The 17708-nt window shown below is 38.8% G+C and overlaps 1 protein-coding gene across 10 annotated transcripts in view; it reads right to left on the bottom strand.

Annotated features, from left to right (window-relative positions):
* The window catches only part of Myo5a (myosin VA), a 153006-nt gene that overhangs the window by 61317 nt on the left and 73981 nt on the right, over positions 1 to 17708 (bottom strand). For all 10 annotated transcript variants that reach the window (XM_031345367.1, XM_031345368.1, XM_031345372.1 and 7 more), the window contains exons 12-15: positions 13433 to 13573; positions 11364 to 11489; positions 9128 to 9211; positions 324 to 485 (exon numbers count right to left, since the gene is read on the bottom strand). In XM_031345367.1, coding sequence (XP_031201227.1) covers positions 324 to 485; positions 9128 to 9211; positions 11364 to 11489; positions 13433 to 13573 — 513 coding nt within the window. The remainder of the gene's footprint in view (positions 1 to 323; positions 486 to 9127; positions 9212 to 11363; positions 11490 to 13432; positions 13574 to 17708) is intronic.

The following is a 17708-nucleotide window of genomic DNA, read 5'->3' as shown; positions in this document are numbered from 1 at the left end:
CAGGGAAAAATACATCTAAGGAAGGAGAGGTATTTTCTTGTACTGAGGAAGCTGACAGATACTCTGTATAAATATAGAGATGAGACAACCAAGAACAAAACAAAGACGTGATATGCATTAGAGGAACTGAGACACCACAAAAATTATTTTGGGAAGGGCCGGTGTATGGTTATGAGTCTGGGGTGGGTAAAGTCTAAGTGTCAGCACAGCAGAAACTCTGGCCTGTCTTCACATGAAGATCCTGTCCAGCAGGCTGAGGAAGAAATGCCTGAGGCTTTGTGGAAGCTGAGGCAGGGTCTGGCAGTGGCAGTCCCTAAGCTCACCTGATGTCCCACTGTCTTCTTGTGCTCCTTGGCAGTCTGGCCGGGGCGGCCCTTGGTGGGCTTTACAGGAACTCGAGTGAGAGGAGTGCGCCCTGAGGCAGTGGCAGAGGTGGGACTGATGGCCTTCTCATCATCTTGAAATAGCTCTGGTAGCATCTTAAACTGAGTCACAAACAGTAAAAGAAAGTTATACACCAGACACAGGAACTGAGGCAACATAGCTATACTCCCAGCACTGAGATAGAGGTAGGAGGATCATGAAGTCTAGGCCAGACTTAGCAATAGAGTGACTTCAAGACCACTCCAAAGGAGATACTCCACCCCCCCCCCAAAACAAAGCAAACCGACAAAAATGTTATATCCTAAACACCAACTGGAAGGTAAGCCTTTGTAGAAGACAGGTTATAGATGCTTCTAATTAGCAATTATGCCTGTATGGTGAAAAAAATATTTGGGGTGGAATAAACTTAAAATGACTATACTTACTGACTTGAAAATCTAACTAATCCAAAAAGAATGTGAATTAAACAAATAACTGGCATTGAACTATAATTATTTTATGAGAAAATATTAATTGAAAGACTGAGATTATCATGTCAATTATGCAGCAGAAGCAAAGGACTAGTCCAGGTCTCCAGGTATCTGCAGTAGTAAGCAACCGAAACACCTGAGAGTCTCAGCAGGAAGGTGTTATGAACACGCTTTCAATATCAGAAGGTAAAAGCTAATGATGAATTAATAATTTTAAGAAAATAATCTGGATTGTATAGAAAAGGAGAAAACTCTGTGATTATACTATGTGTATTTATATTTGATTTTAAGAAATTTAGAACTTTAGCACAATTACCATAATCATGTTTTTTAAGATGTGGTCTTCCTATGTTACCATAGGAACTAGCTCTGAGGATCAGGCTGATCTCAAACTCGAGATCTGCCTGCCTCTCCCTCACAAGTGTGATATTAAATGCATTTATCCTCAATAAGTGAATGGATACTAGCCAATACAGTGGAATGAACATTCCTTAAAAAAAAGGCAGACGGATTCCTTCCTAAACTAGTCTTCAGCAACATCTTGCTATATGGATTCATCTTTCTAACATTGTAATAGTCCACATACAAATGGAATTTGTGTACACTTGTAATTATTTACAAGTGAGACCACTTTTATTGAAAAACAAAGTCATATGATTTCATATTCAATAAATGTATGGGCTGGAATACAGGTCTTCTAATCAAATGGTTCCAGGAAACAAGTTGTCATCTTAAAATCCAATAAAATAGGCTTTCAACCAAAAGCTATCAAGCTAGATAAAGAAGGACAGTTCATATTCATCAAGGGGAAAATCTACCAAGAGAAAGTCTCAATTCTGAACATCTATGCAAGAGCACCGAAATTCATAAAAGAAACTTTAATAAAACTCAAAACACGGGCTGGCGAGATGGGTAAGAGCACTGACTGCTCTTCCGAAGGTCCTGAGTTCGGATCCCAGCAACCACATGGTGGCTCACAACCACCTGTAATGAGATTGGACGCCCTCTTCTGGTGCATCTGAAGACAGCTACAGTGAATTACGCTGGAGCGAGCAGGGCCAGTGCGAGCAGGGCCAGCAGAGGTCCTGAGTTCAATTCCCAGCAGCCACACACATGATAGCTGACGGCCATCTGTACAGCTACAGTGTACTCATACACATAAAATAAATGAAATAAATCTTTAAAAAACAAAAAACAAAAAACTCGAAACACATATTGAACCCCATACAACAACAGTGGGAGATTTCAATACTCCACTCTCACCAATGGACAGATCATTGAAACAGAAACTAAATAGAGACACAGTGAAACTAAGAGAGGTTAGGAACCAAATGGATTTAACAGATATCTACAGAACATTTCAACCAAAAACAAAAGAATACATCTTCTTCTCAGCACATCATGGTACCTTTTCCAAAATCGACCATATAATTGGTCACAAAACAGCCCTCAACCTATACAAGAAGATTGAAATAATACCAGGCATCCTATCAGATCACCAAGGCCTAAGGTTGATCTTCAAGAACAGCAAAAACTACAGAAAGCCCACATACACATGGAAATTGAACAATGCTCCACTCAATGACAACTTGGTCAAGGAAGAAATAAAGAAAGAAATCAAAGACTTCCTAGAATTTAATGAAAATGTTGACACATCATACCCAAACTTACGGGACACAATGAAAGCAATGCTAAGAGGAAAGTTCATAGCACTAACGGCCCTGGTAAAGAAACTGGAGAGATCTTACACTAACACCTGAGAGCTTTAGAACAAAAAGAAGCAAGCTCACCCAAGAGGAGTAGAAGGCAGGAAATACTCAAACTCAGAGTCAAAATCAACCAAATAGAAACAAACAAAACTATACAAAGAATCAACAAAACCAAAAGCTAGTTCTTTGAGAGAATGAACAAGATAGGTAAACCCCTAGCCACACTAACGAAAGAGCCCAGAGGCAGTTTCCAAATTAACAAAATCAGAAATGCATAGGAAGACATAACAACAGAAATGGAAGAAATTCAAAAAATCATCAGATCCTACTATAAAGTCTATACTGAACAAAACTGGAAAATCTAGATGAAATGGATGGTTTTCTAGACAGATGCCACATACCAAAGTTAAATCAAGATCAGGTCAACTATCTAAACAGGCCCATATCACACAAGGAAATAGAAGAAGTCATAAAAAACCTCCCAACCCAAAAAAGCCCATGCCCAGATAGATTTGGTGCAGAATTCTACCAGAGCTTCAAAGAAGACCTGATACCAACTGTCCTCAAACTATTCCATAAAACAGAAACAGAAGCAACACTACCTAACTTGTTCTATGAAGCCACAATTACTCTGATGCCTAAACCACACAAGGACCCAACCAGAAAAGAGAACTTCAGACCAATCTTGTTTATTAATATCAATGCAAAAATACTCAGTAAGATTCTTGCAAAGAGAATACAAGAACACATTAAAACCATTATTCACCACAATCAAGTAGGCTTCATCCCAGGCATGCAAGGTTTGTTTAATATTCAAAAATTCATTAATGTAATCCACTATATAAACAAACTCAAAGAAAAAAAATCACACGATCATCTCTTTAGATGCAGAAAAAGCATTTAACAAAATACAACACCCCTTCATGTTAAAAGTACTGGAGAGATCAGGAATTCAATTTGTTATGTCCACACCTAAACATAATAAAAGCAATTTACTGCAAACCAATAGCCAATATCAAATTAAATGGAGACATACTTGAAGAAATCCACTGAAATCAGCGACAAGACAAGGATGCCCACTCTCCCCATATCTATTCAATATAGTAATCTAAGGGTCAGCTAGAATAATAAGTCAATAAAAAGAGATCAAGGGGATACAAATTGGTAAAGAAGAAATAAAGGTTTGCAGATGATATCAGAGTATACATAAGCAACCTGAAAAATTCTACCAGAGAATTTCTCCAGCTGATAAACAACTTCAGCAAAGTGGCCAGATATAAAATTAACTTAAATAAACCAGTAGCCTTCCTTTATACAAAGGATAAACAGGCTGAGAAAGAAATTAGGGAAACAACTCCCTTCACAATAGAAACAAATAATACAAAATATCATGGGGTAACTCTAGCCAAATAAGTGGAAGACTGTATGACAATAATTTCAAGTCTCTCAAGAAAGAAATCAAAGAAGATCTCAGAAAATGGAGAGATCTCCCATGCTCATGGATGGGCAGAATTAACATAGGAAAAAAATGCCCACCTAACCGAAGGCAATCTTTAGATTCAATGTAATCCCCATCAATATTCCAACACAATTCTTCAAAGATATGGAAGGAATAATTCTCAAATTCACCTGGAAAGTCAAAAAAAAACAGAATAGCAAAAACAATTTTTTTTTTTTGGTTTTTCGAGACAGGGTTTCTCTGTGGCTGTCCTGGAACTCACTCTGTAGACCAGGCTGGCTGGCCTTGAACTCAGAAATCCGACTGCCTCTGCCTCCCAAGTGCTAGGATTAAAGGCGTGCACTACCACCGCCCAGCTGCAAAAACAATTCTTAACAATAAAAGAACAGCTGAGGGAAATCACCATCCCTGACCTCAAGCTTTACTACAGAGCAATAGTGATAAAAATTGTATGGTATTGGTACAGAGATAGACATGTTGATCCATGGAATAGAATTGAAGACCCAGAAATAAAACCACACACTTACGATCACTTCATCATTGAGAAAGACACCAAAAATATACAATGGAAAAAAGAAATAAATGATGCTGGTCTAACTGGCTGTCTGCATGTAGAAGAATGAAAAGAGACCCATATTTATCACCTTGCACAAAGCTCAAGTCCAAGGGAATCAAGGACCTCAACATAAAACCAGATACACTCGATCTAATTGAAGAGAAAATGGAGAGAGCCTTGAACTCATTGGCACAGGGGGAAATTTCCTAAACAAAACTTCAATGACTCAAGCTCTAAGATCAAGAATTGATAAATGAGACCTCATGAAACTGGAAAGCTTCTGTGAGGCAAAGGACATAGTCAATAAGACAAAATCGGCAACCTACAGATTGGGAAAAAATCTTCACTAACCCCACATCTGATAGAGGACTAATATTCAAAATATATAAAGAACTCAAGAAGTTAATCACCAGAAAACCAAACAACCCAATCAAAAAATGAGGTATAGAACTAAACTGAGAATTCACAACTGAAGAATCTTGAATGGCTGAGAAGCACCTAAAGATATGTTCAAAGTCCTTAGTCATCAGAGAAATGCAAATCAAAACGACCCTGAGATTCCACCTTACACCAATCAGAATGGCTAAGATCAAAACCTCAGGTGACAACACATGTTGTAGAGGATGTGGAGAAAGAGAACACTCCTCCACTGCTGGTGGGATTGCAAACTGGTACAACCATTCTGGAAATCAATCTGGAGGTTCCTCAGAAAATTGGAAACAGATCTACCTGAAGACCCAGCTATACTACTCTTGGGAATATACCCCAAAGATTGCCCCACCATGCCACAGGGGCACTTGTTCCACTATGCTCATAGTAGCCATATTTGTGATAGCCAGAAGCTGGAAGCAACCTAGATGTCCCATGACAGAAGAATGGATACAGAAAATGTGGTTTATTTACACAATGGAATACTACTCAGCTATTAAGAATGAGGACATCCTGAGTTTTGCAGGCAAATGGATGGAACTAGAAAATATTATCCTGAGTGAGGTAACTCAGACCCAAAAGGACGTGCATGGTATGTACTCACTAGTAAGTAGATTTTAGCCAAAAAAAAAAAAAAAAAAAAGTACAGAATACCCAAGATACAGTCCACAGAATTCAAAAAGGTTAACAAGCTGAAGTGCCCAAGTGAGGACGCCTCAATCCCACTTGGGCAGGAGAAGAAAGCAATCACAAGTGGGTAGGTAGGTAGGGACCTGGGAAGGAAAGTGGATGGGGGAGGGGTGTGGGGAGTGTGGGGGAGAGGGGAACCTGATCTGGTATTGGGTAAGGGAAAAGGACTGAAGCCCTGAGGGCCAGCAGAAAGAAAGGAAACAGGCAATATCAGGAAATAGGAGGTTGGGGGGACCCTACAGAATGCACCAGAGACCTGGGAGGTGAGAGACTCTCAGGACTCAAAGGGAGGGACATTGGATGAAATGCCTAACAGTAGAGAGAGGGAACTTAAAGAGCCCACCTACAGCAGGAAGACAGGATATCAAGTGAGGGATAGGGTTGCCATCCCACAGTCACATCTCTGACCCATAATTGTTCCTGTCTGAAAGAATTACAGGGATGGAAATGGGAGAGGAGTCTGAAGAAAAGAAGGTCCAGCAACAGGCCCAAAGTGGGATCCAGCTCAAGGGGAGGTCCCAAGGCCTGACACTATTACTGAGGCTATGGAGCGCTCACAAAAAGGGATCACAACTGCCCAACAGATGTAGATATTTGTACCTAACCAATGGACAGAAGCAGCTGATCTCTGTTGTTTAATTAGGGAAGGCTGAAAGAAGTTGAGAAGGGGGATCCTGTAGGAGGACCAGCGGTCTCAATTAATCTGGACCCTTGAGATCTCTTAAACACTGGATCACCAAGCAGACAGCATACATCAGCTGATATGAGGCCCTCAACACACATACAGTAGAGGACTTCCAGGTCTGTGTTCATTCAGAGATGATGTACCTAACCCTCAAGAGTCTGGAGGCTCCAGGGAGTTTAGAGATCAGGTGGGGTGGGGGTGGGAGCATCCATGTGTAGACAGGGGTAGGGTGGAGAGGAGGTATGGGATGTGGAGCAGTTGGGGGGCTGGGGAATGGAATATGGAGTGTAAAAAATAAATTAATTTATATAAAAAAAGATAAATTCTAAACTAAAATTCCCTAAATTACTTTTTACTTTTTAAAAGTGTATTGCCAGGCATGGTGTGACAATCCTTATAAAACTCCAGCACTTGGGAAGGCACAAAGGTCTTGTGTTTTACAATGACCTGGGCTATACAGCAAAGCCCAGTTAAAAAGTTTGGTGTGGTGGCACATGTGTCTGTAGTCTTAGGACTTAGGAGGTAAATGGAGGAGGTTCAGAGTTCAAAGCCAGCCTCAGTTGAACATCTACATACTTTGAAGCCATCCTAGACTAAATGACATCCTGTCTCAACAAGCAAACAATAATAAAACCAAACAACACTGGGGGCATGATTCAACTGGTAAAATGCTGAGTTTGAACTTCAGCAGCCATGAAAATGTTGGGGTAGTGGCATATGCTTATAATACTACTAGGGAGGAAAAAACAGGAGGGTCCCTGGAGTTCATTGATCAGCCAGGTTAGTGGTTAGCTCCAAGCCAATGAATGTCTCAAAAGAGGTAGACTGTATTCCTAAGGATAGCCTCAGACTGTCTTCTGGCCTCCACACAGATACTCATATACTTGAGGGTATGCACAGCATAAACTCTGATTTGTTGCATTGAAAACTGTTCAACAATGTATTTTTGAGGCAGTGCTTCTTCACAGGCGACTCCTCTGGCAGCCTCTGTAAATTGGAACATCTGGCTAAGGCAGTTTTTATCTACATGCTCTCTTGAGCAATCACATCCAGTCTCATGGCTTTAACAAGCATCAAGTTCTGAAGCTACAGCATTTCTACTACCTGCTCTGCTTGTCCCTCTGACCTGCCTTCATTCCCCACTTTCCATAGGACATTTCTACCTGGCTATTTCTAATTGACATTTTAAGCAAAATATATCTAATCAGACACAAATAGATTTTACAGCATTATTATCACAAAAAACTATTCATAATACACAGCGCAAATACAAATAAATCAGTCCTTGCAAGAGAACAAACTGGTACTGCATTACACCTGCTTTACACCAGGTTCAGAGAGAAGATAAAGTTCAGATCTGTTGATTGCATTGCTGAAAAAACTGGGAACAAAGAAAAGCCTTTGAACTCATGTAAATCACAAACTATCCCCACTTCAACTGCAACAATGGAACACAGATTGCCCCTTCCCAATGACTCTTCCTAATATGATGCTAATTTCTAATGACTGGACCCACTAGCCAAACAGGAAATTAAATCAGAATAAAGACAGAGCTGATTATGGGTACGTCTAGAATGAAATTGTTTAAGCTAAATTATTTTGACCAAGTATTAACAACAGAATGTCACGCTTAGGTTATAGATTAAAATGATACAACCTTTGAACCACACTTATGATAGTCACTGCAAAAAACAGTTTGCCTTGCACATTACTTTTTTACAAGTTAAAAAGTATTAATATTCAATTCTTGTTAAGGGTAAATAAATGGTTTTTCTATGAATATTTGACTCATCTCTGAGGGTTAAAACTAGGATTTGGTCTTTATGTGATCTTTATATTATTAACACAATTGATGATAAAAAGTTGTTATTTTAAAAACAAGAATCCTATTGCCCATATACTATTCTGCAGATGCTAAGAGGACTCTCTTGAAATGATCCAGAAAAACAAGAGTGCCATTCAATAATCTGTAAAGTTCACATGAATATATTTACTTTTTTTTTAGCACATATTTATAGCATCAAGTAACTGGCTTCTTGGTTTGCTCCTGTAGGCTGACTGTGTGCCCCTCTTCCATTCTTTCCAGATAAAGGTCAACAGACTAGCTTAATAAGCAATATAAGCATACTTTCTTACCATCTGAAATATTCTTTTTCCTAGTGGAAAGCAGTGGTTCTAGTATTTGTTCTTATGAAAAAATAATTCAAACATTTTGGGTCACATCTGAAACTATACCCATGGTGACCCAGAGTTAGTTTCCACTCGGATGGAGTGCAATAAGGCCACATTTTTAGCGAATCCCTCAAAATGACACATAAGAAAAACCTTCTTTGAGTCTCCCACAGCGTGTAGTCACTCACAGGAGAGTGTAGAAGCACTGTGGAGACAACGATTTCACAGGGAGCTAAAAGACCACACAGCAGAGTGGTTAAGAGCAGGTTCTAAGCAAGACAGCCTAAGTTTAACCTAACTTGGGAACTTACCAGTCATCAGTCCCCAACACCTTAGCTGCCTCATGAGTAAGATGTGAGTAATGTAACACTACCTCACTGTAAGAATCAGATTGTCAACATTTGAATGGTACTCTATACAGGACCTGACACATATTAAGTGTTATACATTTGACAAATTAAAATCTGTAAAGAAAACTGATTGTGTCAGGAAAATAATTATTGGTAGTATTAAAAGACTAGTGCTGAAGCAATTAGCATTTTATAAACCATATCCTGATAAGAGTAAGTTTACCTTGCTTGACTTAAGGACTTTAATTTGTTCTTCAAAAACGGTGTCTTTATTCTTTTCAAGAAAACCTTCACACTGGTACTCCACCTGAAATCATATGAAAAAATATCTACTAACTGACAACACTTTGGAATAGATATAGTCATCAGCAAAAACAAATTTATTTGCCCAGCTCTCTGACTAGCTCTCAGCAAGTGGCACCACCAGTCATTTCTAGGAGATCAATGCTATCTCCAGGGAGAGGTGTGGTAATTCACTATAGCAACCCTGGGGAGAGACACAAAGTACTCAATTCCTACCACAAGAGCTACTTGTCCATTCATGCTTATTGCTGCACTATCATAACAGCTAAGAAGTGGATCAGTCTCTATGTCTATCAAGAGATGAATGGAGAAACAGCATGTGGAGTTTTATTGAGCCACAATAAAAATGAAATCATGACATTTTCAGGAATATATGTGGAAATCATTATGTTGAATGAAATAAGCCAAACCAAAAAAACATATACTTCATGTCTTCCCTCCTATGTGTATCCTACATTTCAATTGTGTGTGCATGTGTATATATGCACACATATTAATGTAGGTCATGAAGCAAAGGGAGCATAACAGGAAAGAAAAGCTCTCAATGGGGAAAAATGAAAAGGTAATGAAATATGTGCGACATGAATGGAATACATGTGACATGAAGGCAGAACTGAGGCTATGGGATAGGAAATGGGACCACAAGAGGAGGGCAGGAAATAACTGAAGGACAGGGATAAATAAGAGCAGAACATGTAAGAAAAAGGGTAAAATGAAATCCATAGCACACACCAAGAACTCCAGCCCAGGAGGATTAGGAGTTCAAGGTTGGCCTCAGCTATACAGTACTAAGTTTAAGGCCAGCATTAGGTTCATAGACCTTGTCCCAAAAAACCAAAAATCTATTATCTTATATGTTAGCTTAAAAAACCAACTAATAAAAAAAGTAGAATAAAAGAAGAAATATGTAAACTCTAGTAAGTTGACAAATACCAATTTCCTAACTAACAGTGGTAGTGATTACTGATAAACTGAGATCAAAATGCTCTATCAGGTCACGGGTAAGCAGATTTGTAAGCTGATTTTCTCCCCTATGGCCAAAGAGAGCTCCTTCTCAACCTGTGGGTCGTGACCTCCTTTGGAGGTGGAATGACCCTTTTGCAGGGGTTACCTAAGATCACCGGAAAACACAGATGTTTACATTAGGATTCATAACAGTAGTAAAGTTACAGTTATGAAATAGGAACGAAAATAATTATATGGTTGGAGTTACCACAACATGAAGAGCTGTATTAAAGAGTGACAGCATTAGGAAAGGTGAGAACCACTACTCTAAGGAGGAAAAAGACTACATGAAGAGAGGCTGGGAATGCATGAGGAGCTGATGATGGACAGAGGGAGAAGATGGGCAAATACTGGACAATTTGGTAAAGTGGGACTACTTGAGAATTCGTTTTCTTCTAAAACCCCACAACTTTAGCCATTTCCCATTCAAGGTGTTCCTCGTTCTATACTCCTTAGGTTACCTTAGTCACCAAAAGGTTTCAAGCTAGGACTAGATGATCAGAAAACTATTCATAATGAGGCCTTCAGAAATCTCAGAGCAAAGCCTGTCCCTAACTTCCCTGCAATGTAAACTAGTCACATAGTCCCTGACTTGCTACGTGAACTACAGAATTGTGAAGAATGCATCACCATGCTTGCACAGGAGACCAAAATCCAGTCTCTGGTATGAAATCTGCAAGATCTTTACAAGTATGCATGCACTCAGAGATGTAGTATGGATATATATGCCATTTTAGTACTACCAAAAGTCTAATAAAGTCATGTATACCATAAATTATGTTAATATTTCCATACTTAAATGCATAAATACCCACCTCAATTGGGCTAAAAATTATAAATGGATATCATGTTAGTTCAAGTCAGAGATTAGGTTTGGGTGCTAAACAAGTTATGAAAACACTTTTGGTTTTCAGGTTCTTGGATTTAAAAATGTTAATGACTTTTGACCTGTATTTATTTAATATGTAATCCAACTCAAATTACAGTAGGAGAAAACCAAGATAGCAGTACTGAAGCCTGCTTTCCCTGAAAGACTTTAAAGAAAGCAAGTGCTGAAAAACAAAACGAAACAAAACAAAACACCAATACTTGACTACTGATTTTATTATAATTCAATGTAAAGTATAGAAAAGGAAAAAAAGTTTCCTTACTTTGTCAGCAAAATGTTTGATGATGAAAGCTTTGTTTGACATGCGGGGCTTCTCGAAGAGGGCACATTTGTTCAAGTGTGTGTTGTACAGCTTTTGGGCCCACGTGTCATCTGTGCCTTTAGGCATCTTGGGGAGAAAGAAGAAAGTGAAATGACTGAGTGCTAACGGTCGTCTGCGTCATCCGCAACAAGACACCAGTTCCTATTTTCAATTTAAGGACTTACTCTTTATTCTCATCAACACAAGCTAACCACCAATGAAGGAAGGGCGTGGCTGAGACCTTTCTTGGAGTGACCCAGTATAACATGTGAGTGACAATCTGCCTACACCAGGAGTCATCAGTATTTAATTTAACACAATAAAGGTTTTACAAGTTAAAGATGAAATACAACTATTAGGCATACTTTGTATTTTTAAATTGTTAAGTGGAAGTAACATTTATATACAGTGAAATATTACTTTAATCCAGAAAGGTATGAACTGGTAGTCTCCTCTTGCCATTTCCAGAAACTTTACTACTTGTTACCTGTTTTTAAGACACGTACCTGAGTGGGCTCATTCAATATACTCCTTACATTTCCCTGTCTTACTTATGGTCATTAGGTTGCTATTAACTTTTTGTTATGACAAGTGTCAAATTCCTCTTACACATACACACTTTCAATATATTTATAAGTACACTTATAGGTTAAATTTCCAGATCAAAAGGTACACGTTTATATAAAATATGTTGTATGAATTCTTGTCCTTCATCAAGTATATACATGCAATATTAACTTAGTCTCAATAAATGAAAGGTACCAAATTTATACTAGCCTCTTTGATTGATATTAGTAAAAGCAGGATACCATTTTTGTTTTGGTTTCTTATTTTTAATCTCAAATAAGAATGACTATGTTTTTATCACATACATTCTTTTCTTAAAAAAAAAACCCTCAATTTTTATTTATTATAATTATGTGTATTTGAGGGCAAGTGCATGCCATACCCTTCCTCTGTGGGATCTGGGGAGTGAACTCAGGTTGTCAGATCTATATAGCAAGTGTTTTTACCCGCTGAGCCATCTCAGCAGCCCCATATACATTCTTAACACTGTCTGCCTCCTTATAAGGGTCAACACATGATAAGCTATGATTTATTGTATATAAAGTAAAAGATTAAGAAATCAAGATTTGCCTAAGGTCCTTCAATAATAAAGAGTTAATAATTTTCTAACATGCTACATCGTTAAATGTTAAAGCAAATAAAATGATTGTTATTTATATCAGTAACAAATATTCAAAATTTATGGCTATTTAGAACTATAATCCAAAATAATTTGGGGGCAGTTTCTTGTATTTCAATATATTCTGTGGATCAAAAACATTAAACATTAAAAACAAAAATGACAAAAAGCAGTAACAGTTATCAATTTGTAGTCAGTTAAAAACAAAAGTGAAATAAATTCTCCCAGTTTCCCGGGGCTGGCGAGATGGCTCAGTGGGTAAGAGCACTGACTGCTCTTCTGAAGGTCCTGAGTTTGGATCCCGGCAACCACATGGTGGCTCTGAAGACAGCTACAGTGTATTATGCCGGAGTGAGCAGGGCCTTCCTGACTTCAATTCCCAGAAGCCATGGCTATCTGTACAGCTACAGTGTACTCATACACATAAAATAAATAAATAAATCTTTTTAAAAAAATTCTCCTAGTTTCACTTTTAATTACAATCCTTGGAGTTGGGGTCATTGAGAGGGCTCATCAGGTAAAAGCACAGGCTATGCAAACCTGATGACCTAAGTGCATTCCCACATCCCACAGTGGGAGGAGGGAACTGGCTCCCAAAAGTTGTTCTGACCACCAATATGTGTTGTGGCACGTATGCATCACATATACACATACATGCACACACACAGTTAAATAATAAAAAAATTTTTAAAGAATCTTTGGGGTCTAATGTCTCTTCAGAATGAACAAGAGGCCCCTGACTGGACACAATGACATTCTGAAGAGTTTCTGCTTGCACCCACTTGTCCTATAGCCTTGATCCATCTATCTTGACAGGTTAAGTACTTAAGAAAATTATAATCACCTTACATTCTTCATCCAGCAAATCAAGAATGCCTAGTTTAGATTCTATAAGATTGATACAAGGCTGATTATCATAGAAATCTATGAGTGTCCACGGAATTTGTTCCTTCATATATTCCTCCTGTTCCAATTTGAAGACATGCTGAAATAAAGAGAAAATGGCAGTCATTATCAGATTATTATCATAAAGAAAGTAATCAAGGAGCACACTTCTATAGCTCATGGCTCTCAGTAACAATAGCCTCATGAAAAAGCATGACTGAAATCATATACAGAAAACCTCAGCTATAAGTATTCATCATGAATAAATAAATCTAAGCATGTAATTTAATTCTTTGTTATGTTTGAGAAAGGTTATCAATCTGTAAGCCAGGTTAGCCTAAGATTCTTTATGTAGCCCAGGCCAGATTTGAATTTGCACTCTGCCTTAGCCTTTCAGGTGCTGAGATTACAGGCATGTATTACCACATCAGGCCTATATATGCTTTGAATTGCAGAGAAATACAATAGTCCTTATGATTTTTAAATACATGTGGACCATCCACACCACCCCTTCTCATCCTCATTCACTCTTTATTTAGCTACATACTGAGTCTATACTATGTGCCAGTTACTGCATGTGGTCAACAGCATAGACATGGATGCTGTTATGTGTGAACTGGGAGAGAACTAGAAGAAATCAAATAGTTACAAAGAATAAAAGCGAGGTGGAAATTTCAGATTAGAACAACTCAGTTGTGTCACGTGATATTTTCCTGACAGCTGTCTTGTGAGAGGGCATGTGATATTTTGCTGAAAACAGACACTTGAGAGGGTGTGTGATGTTTAAAAAGAGCATAAGTGGAACCCCACAAACAGCGGGAGGACACTCCTGCATTGCTATGTCATGCAATGCTGCTGTGGTCTTTGCTGGTCCTTCATTTCATAGAGAGAAATGTGCCAAAGAGCTGGGGTTCTAGCTGATTCTGGCCACTTTTGCTGACTCATGCAGATTGGGTGGAGCCTTGCTGTTTCTGCTGGATCATGCTACCACTACTGATTTGTGTTTGGTGTTTGCTATCAACCATACTGCTGGTATCCTGAAAATGAACAATGGAATTGTCCCAAGTAACTACTTCTAAACAGGTACACAAAACCCCTTTCCTACTAACCTTCCTTATCCCCTACTTCTAGTGGATAGGGTTAAAGCATTTAAGAAGCTTAAATAAAATAGGTTTTGAAAAAAAAAATCTAAGCCTACAAGTGCTATGATAATATGAAAGAGAATGTGGGCTTTCTATTATTTATGTTGTTATTGAGGAGAAGCCTTAGTCCATGGTGATCTGCTAGGATGCAAGGAATTATTTCAATCTTCTTGTATCTGTTGAGGCCTGATCTGTGACCAATTATATGGTCAATTTTGGAGAAGGTACCATCAGGCACTAAGAAGGAGGTATATCCTTCTGTTTTAGGATAAAAAGTTCTATAGATATCTGTTAAACCCATCTGTTTTATAACTTCTGTTAGTCTCACAGTGTCTTTGTTTAGTTTCTATTTCCATGATCTGTCCATTGCAGAGAGTGGGGTGGTGAAGTCTCCCACTATTATTGTGTGTGGTGCAATGTGTGCTTTGAGTTTTAGTAAAGTTTCTTTTATGAATGTAGATGCCCTTGCATTTGGAGCATAAAGGTTCAGAATGAAGGGTTTGCAGCCCCTTAGGACGAACAACAATATGAACTAACTAGTACTCTCAGAGCTCCTAGGGACTAAACCACCAACCAAAGAGTAAACTTGGTGGGACTCATGGCTCCATCAGCATATGTATAGCAGAGAATGGCCTAATCGGTTATCAATGGGAGGAGAGGCCTTTGGGCCAGTGAAGGTTCTATGAGCCAGTGTAGGGGAATGGGGAATGCCAGGGCCAGGAAGCAGGAGGGGGTGGGGTAGTGAGCAGGGGGAGAGGGAAGGGAACAGCCCCCCCCACACAGGGGAAACCTAGAAAGAAGATACCATTTGAAATGTAAATAAAGAAAATATCTAATAAAAAATGATTAAAAGACAAAAAAAAAAAAAAAAAAAAAGGCGGGGTAGTGGTGGCGCACACCTTTAATCCCAGCACTTGGGAGGCAGAGGCAGGTGGATTTCTGAGTTTGAGGCCAGCCTGGTCTACAGAGTGAGTTCCAGGACAGCCAGGACTACACAGAGAAACCCTGTCTCTAAAAAACCAAAAAGAAAAAGAAAAAAAAAAAGTGTTGTTATTTTTGTTGGTATATTTGAGAATTATGGATGTGGGGGCTAGAGAGATGGCTCAGTATTTAAGAGGACGTGTTGCTCTTGCACAGGACACCAATTCAGTTCCTAGTACTCACAGGTAGCTCACAACTATCTTTCACTGGTGAAAAATGAGTCCTATTATTATGGAAAACCTTAAGATTGTAAAGATCACTTCTACGATGCTTCACTGTATCAAACAGCTTTACTTGCTAAACAAAGATGGTTAAGTGTTTATCAAAGTACTGATATTTTGCAATGTCAAACACCTTAAAAGTTAAAACTTTAGTCCCAAATATACACAACCCCAATCTGATTGCTACAATCAAAAATTTTAAATTTTCTTTGCTATTTTTTTAAGTATTTATTTCATATTTTAAAAGAGTATACTAATCAGGGGGCTGAAGATATGGCTCAGCAGTTAAGAGCACTGACTACCCTTCCAGAAGGTCAGGGTTCAATTTCCAACATCCATGCAGTAGCTTACAATTGCCTATGACTCCAGTGCCAGAGGATCCAGCAACCTTACACAGACACATATGCAGGCAAAATACCAATGCATATAAAATAAAAATAAGAAAATCATTGTTTAAGAAAATGTTAAAAAACAATATGCTTATCAGTGTTTTTTTGATGTCTCAATTTGAAATTTCATTTTGTCTTTGTTCTCTCCAGTTATTGGTCATTACGTAAAAGGTTTCCATATCATAGAAAATAAAGTTTGAAGACAAGCAGCATCTTAACATAGCACAGTATTCTATCATAGCCAAAACTTCATTAAAGGACTCAACAAAACCTAAAAAATGAACTGTACTATCTCTAGCTTTACCAACTACAAAGATTTTTGTTTTCTGAAAATAAAAAGAATGTTTTTCAAGCACAATTTACTGTTTTACACTATTACAGAAATTTATATACTAAAGCATAGATTATTTTGAGAGAAATTTAGCATTCATTTCAGGCATAGAACTATCTCTCTTTAAACTGGGAGATATGGTGGGGGTAAGTTTATAATCCAATACTTAGAATTCAGGAGAGGGAGGTTAGCTCAAAGCTAGTGTAGGCCACTCCCAAAACATACCCACTGCCATTGCCTCAGTTAAAACAGCGTACTGAAAAGCTCATTTGTGAAATTCTGACATCTTCCTAACACAGTAAATGGTGTTGTTATAACCCCACATACAGATGGCTTCTAAACAGCAAAAGAAGGACTCAATAGTAGTGACTGCCCCACTTCCTGCATCTCTCATTTAAGTTATTTGTCCCAAATGTTCATTATTCCAGAGAAGGGATAGCTGTTGAACATTTTTTAATGCTATATCAATTTGTAACATTGTTCCAAACTCTGTCCCCTGGCAGTTTCCCTATTCTAAATCCAATATAAGAATTACAATTCAGTCCTTCTTAGAAGGGGGAACAAAATACTCACAGGAGAAAATATGGAGACAAAGTGCAGAGCAGAAACTGAAGGAAAGGCCATCCAGAGACTGCCCCACCTGGGAATCCATCCCATGTACAGACACTAAGCCCAGACACTATTGCAGATGCCAAGAAGTGCATGCTGACAGGAGCCTGATATAGTTGTCTCCTGAGAGGCTCTGCCAGAGCCTGACAAATATAGAGGTGGAGGCTTGCAGCCAACCATTGTACTGAGCTTGGGGTCCCCAACGGAGGAGTTAGAGAAAGGACTGAAGGAGCTAAAGGGGTTTGCAGTCCCATAGGAAGAACAACGTTATCAACCAACCAGACCCTCCAGAGCTCCCAGGGACCTAAACCACCAACCAAAGAGTACACATGGTGGGGCTCATGGCTCAGGTTACATATGTAGCAGAGGATGGCCTCAATGGGAAGATAGACTCTATTCCCCAGTGTAGGAGAATGCCAGGGCAGAGAGAGGGAGGGGGTGGGTAGGTGGGTAAACACCCTCATAGAAGCAGGGGGAGGGGAGATGGGATAGGGGGTTTCTAGAGGGGAAACTGGGAAAGGGGATAACATTTGGAACATAAATAAAGAAAATATCCAAGAAA

Source organism: Mastomys coucha, unplaced genomic scaffold, assembly GCF_008632895.1.
Source record: "Mastomys coucha isolate ucsf_1 unplaced genomic scaffold, UCSF_Mcou_1 pScaffold23, whole genome shotgun sequence".
NCBI classification, from domain to species: domain Eukaryota; kingdom Metazoa; phylum Chordata; class Mammalia; order Rodentia; family Muridae; genus Mastomys; species Mastomys coucha.
This window is presented reverse-complemented; position numbering and strand designations above follow the sequence as displayed.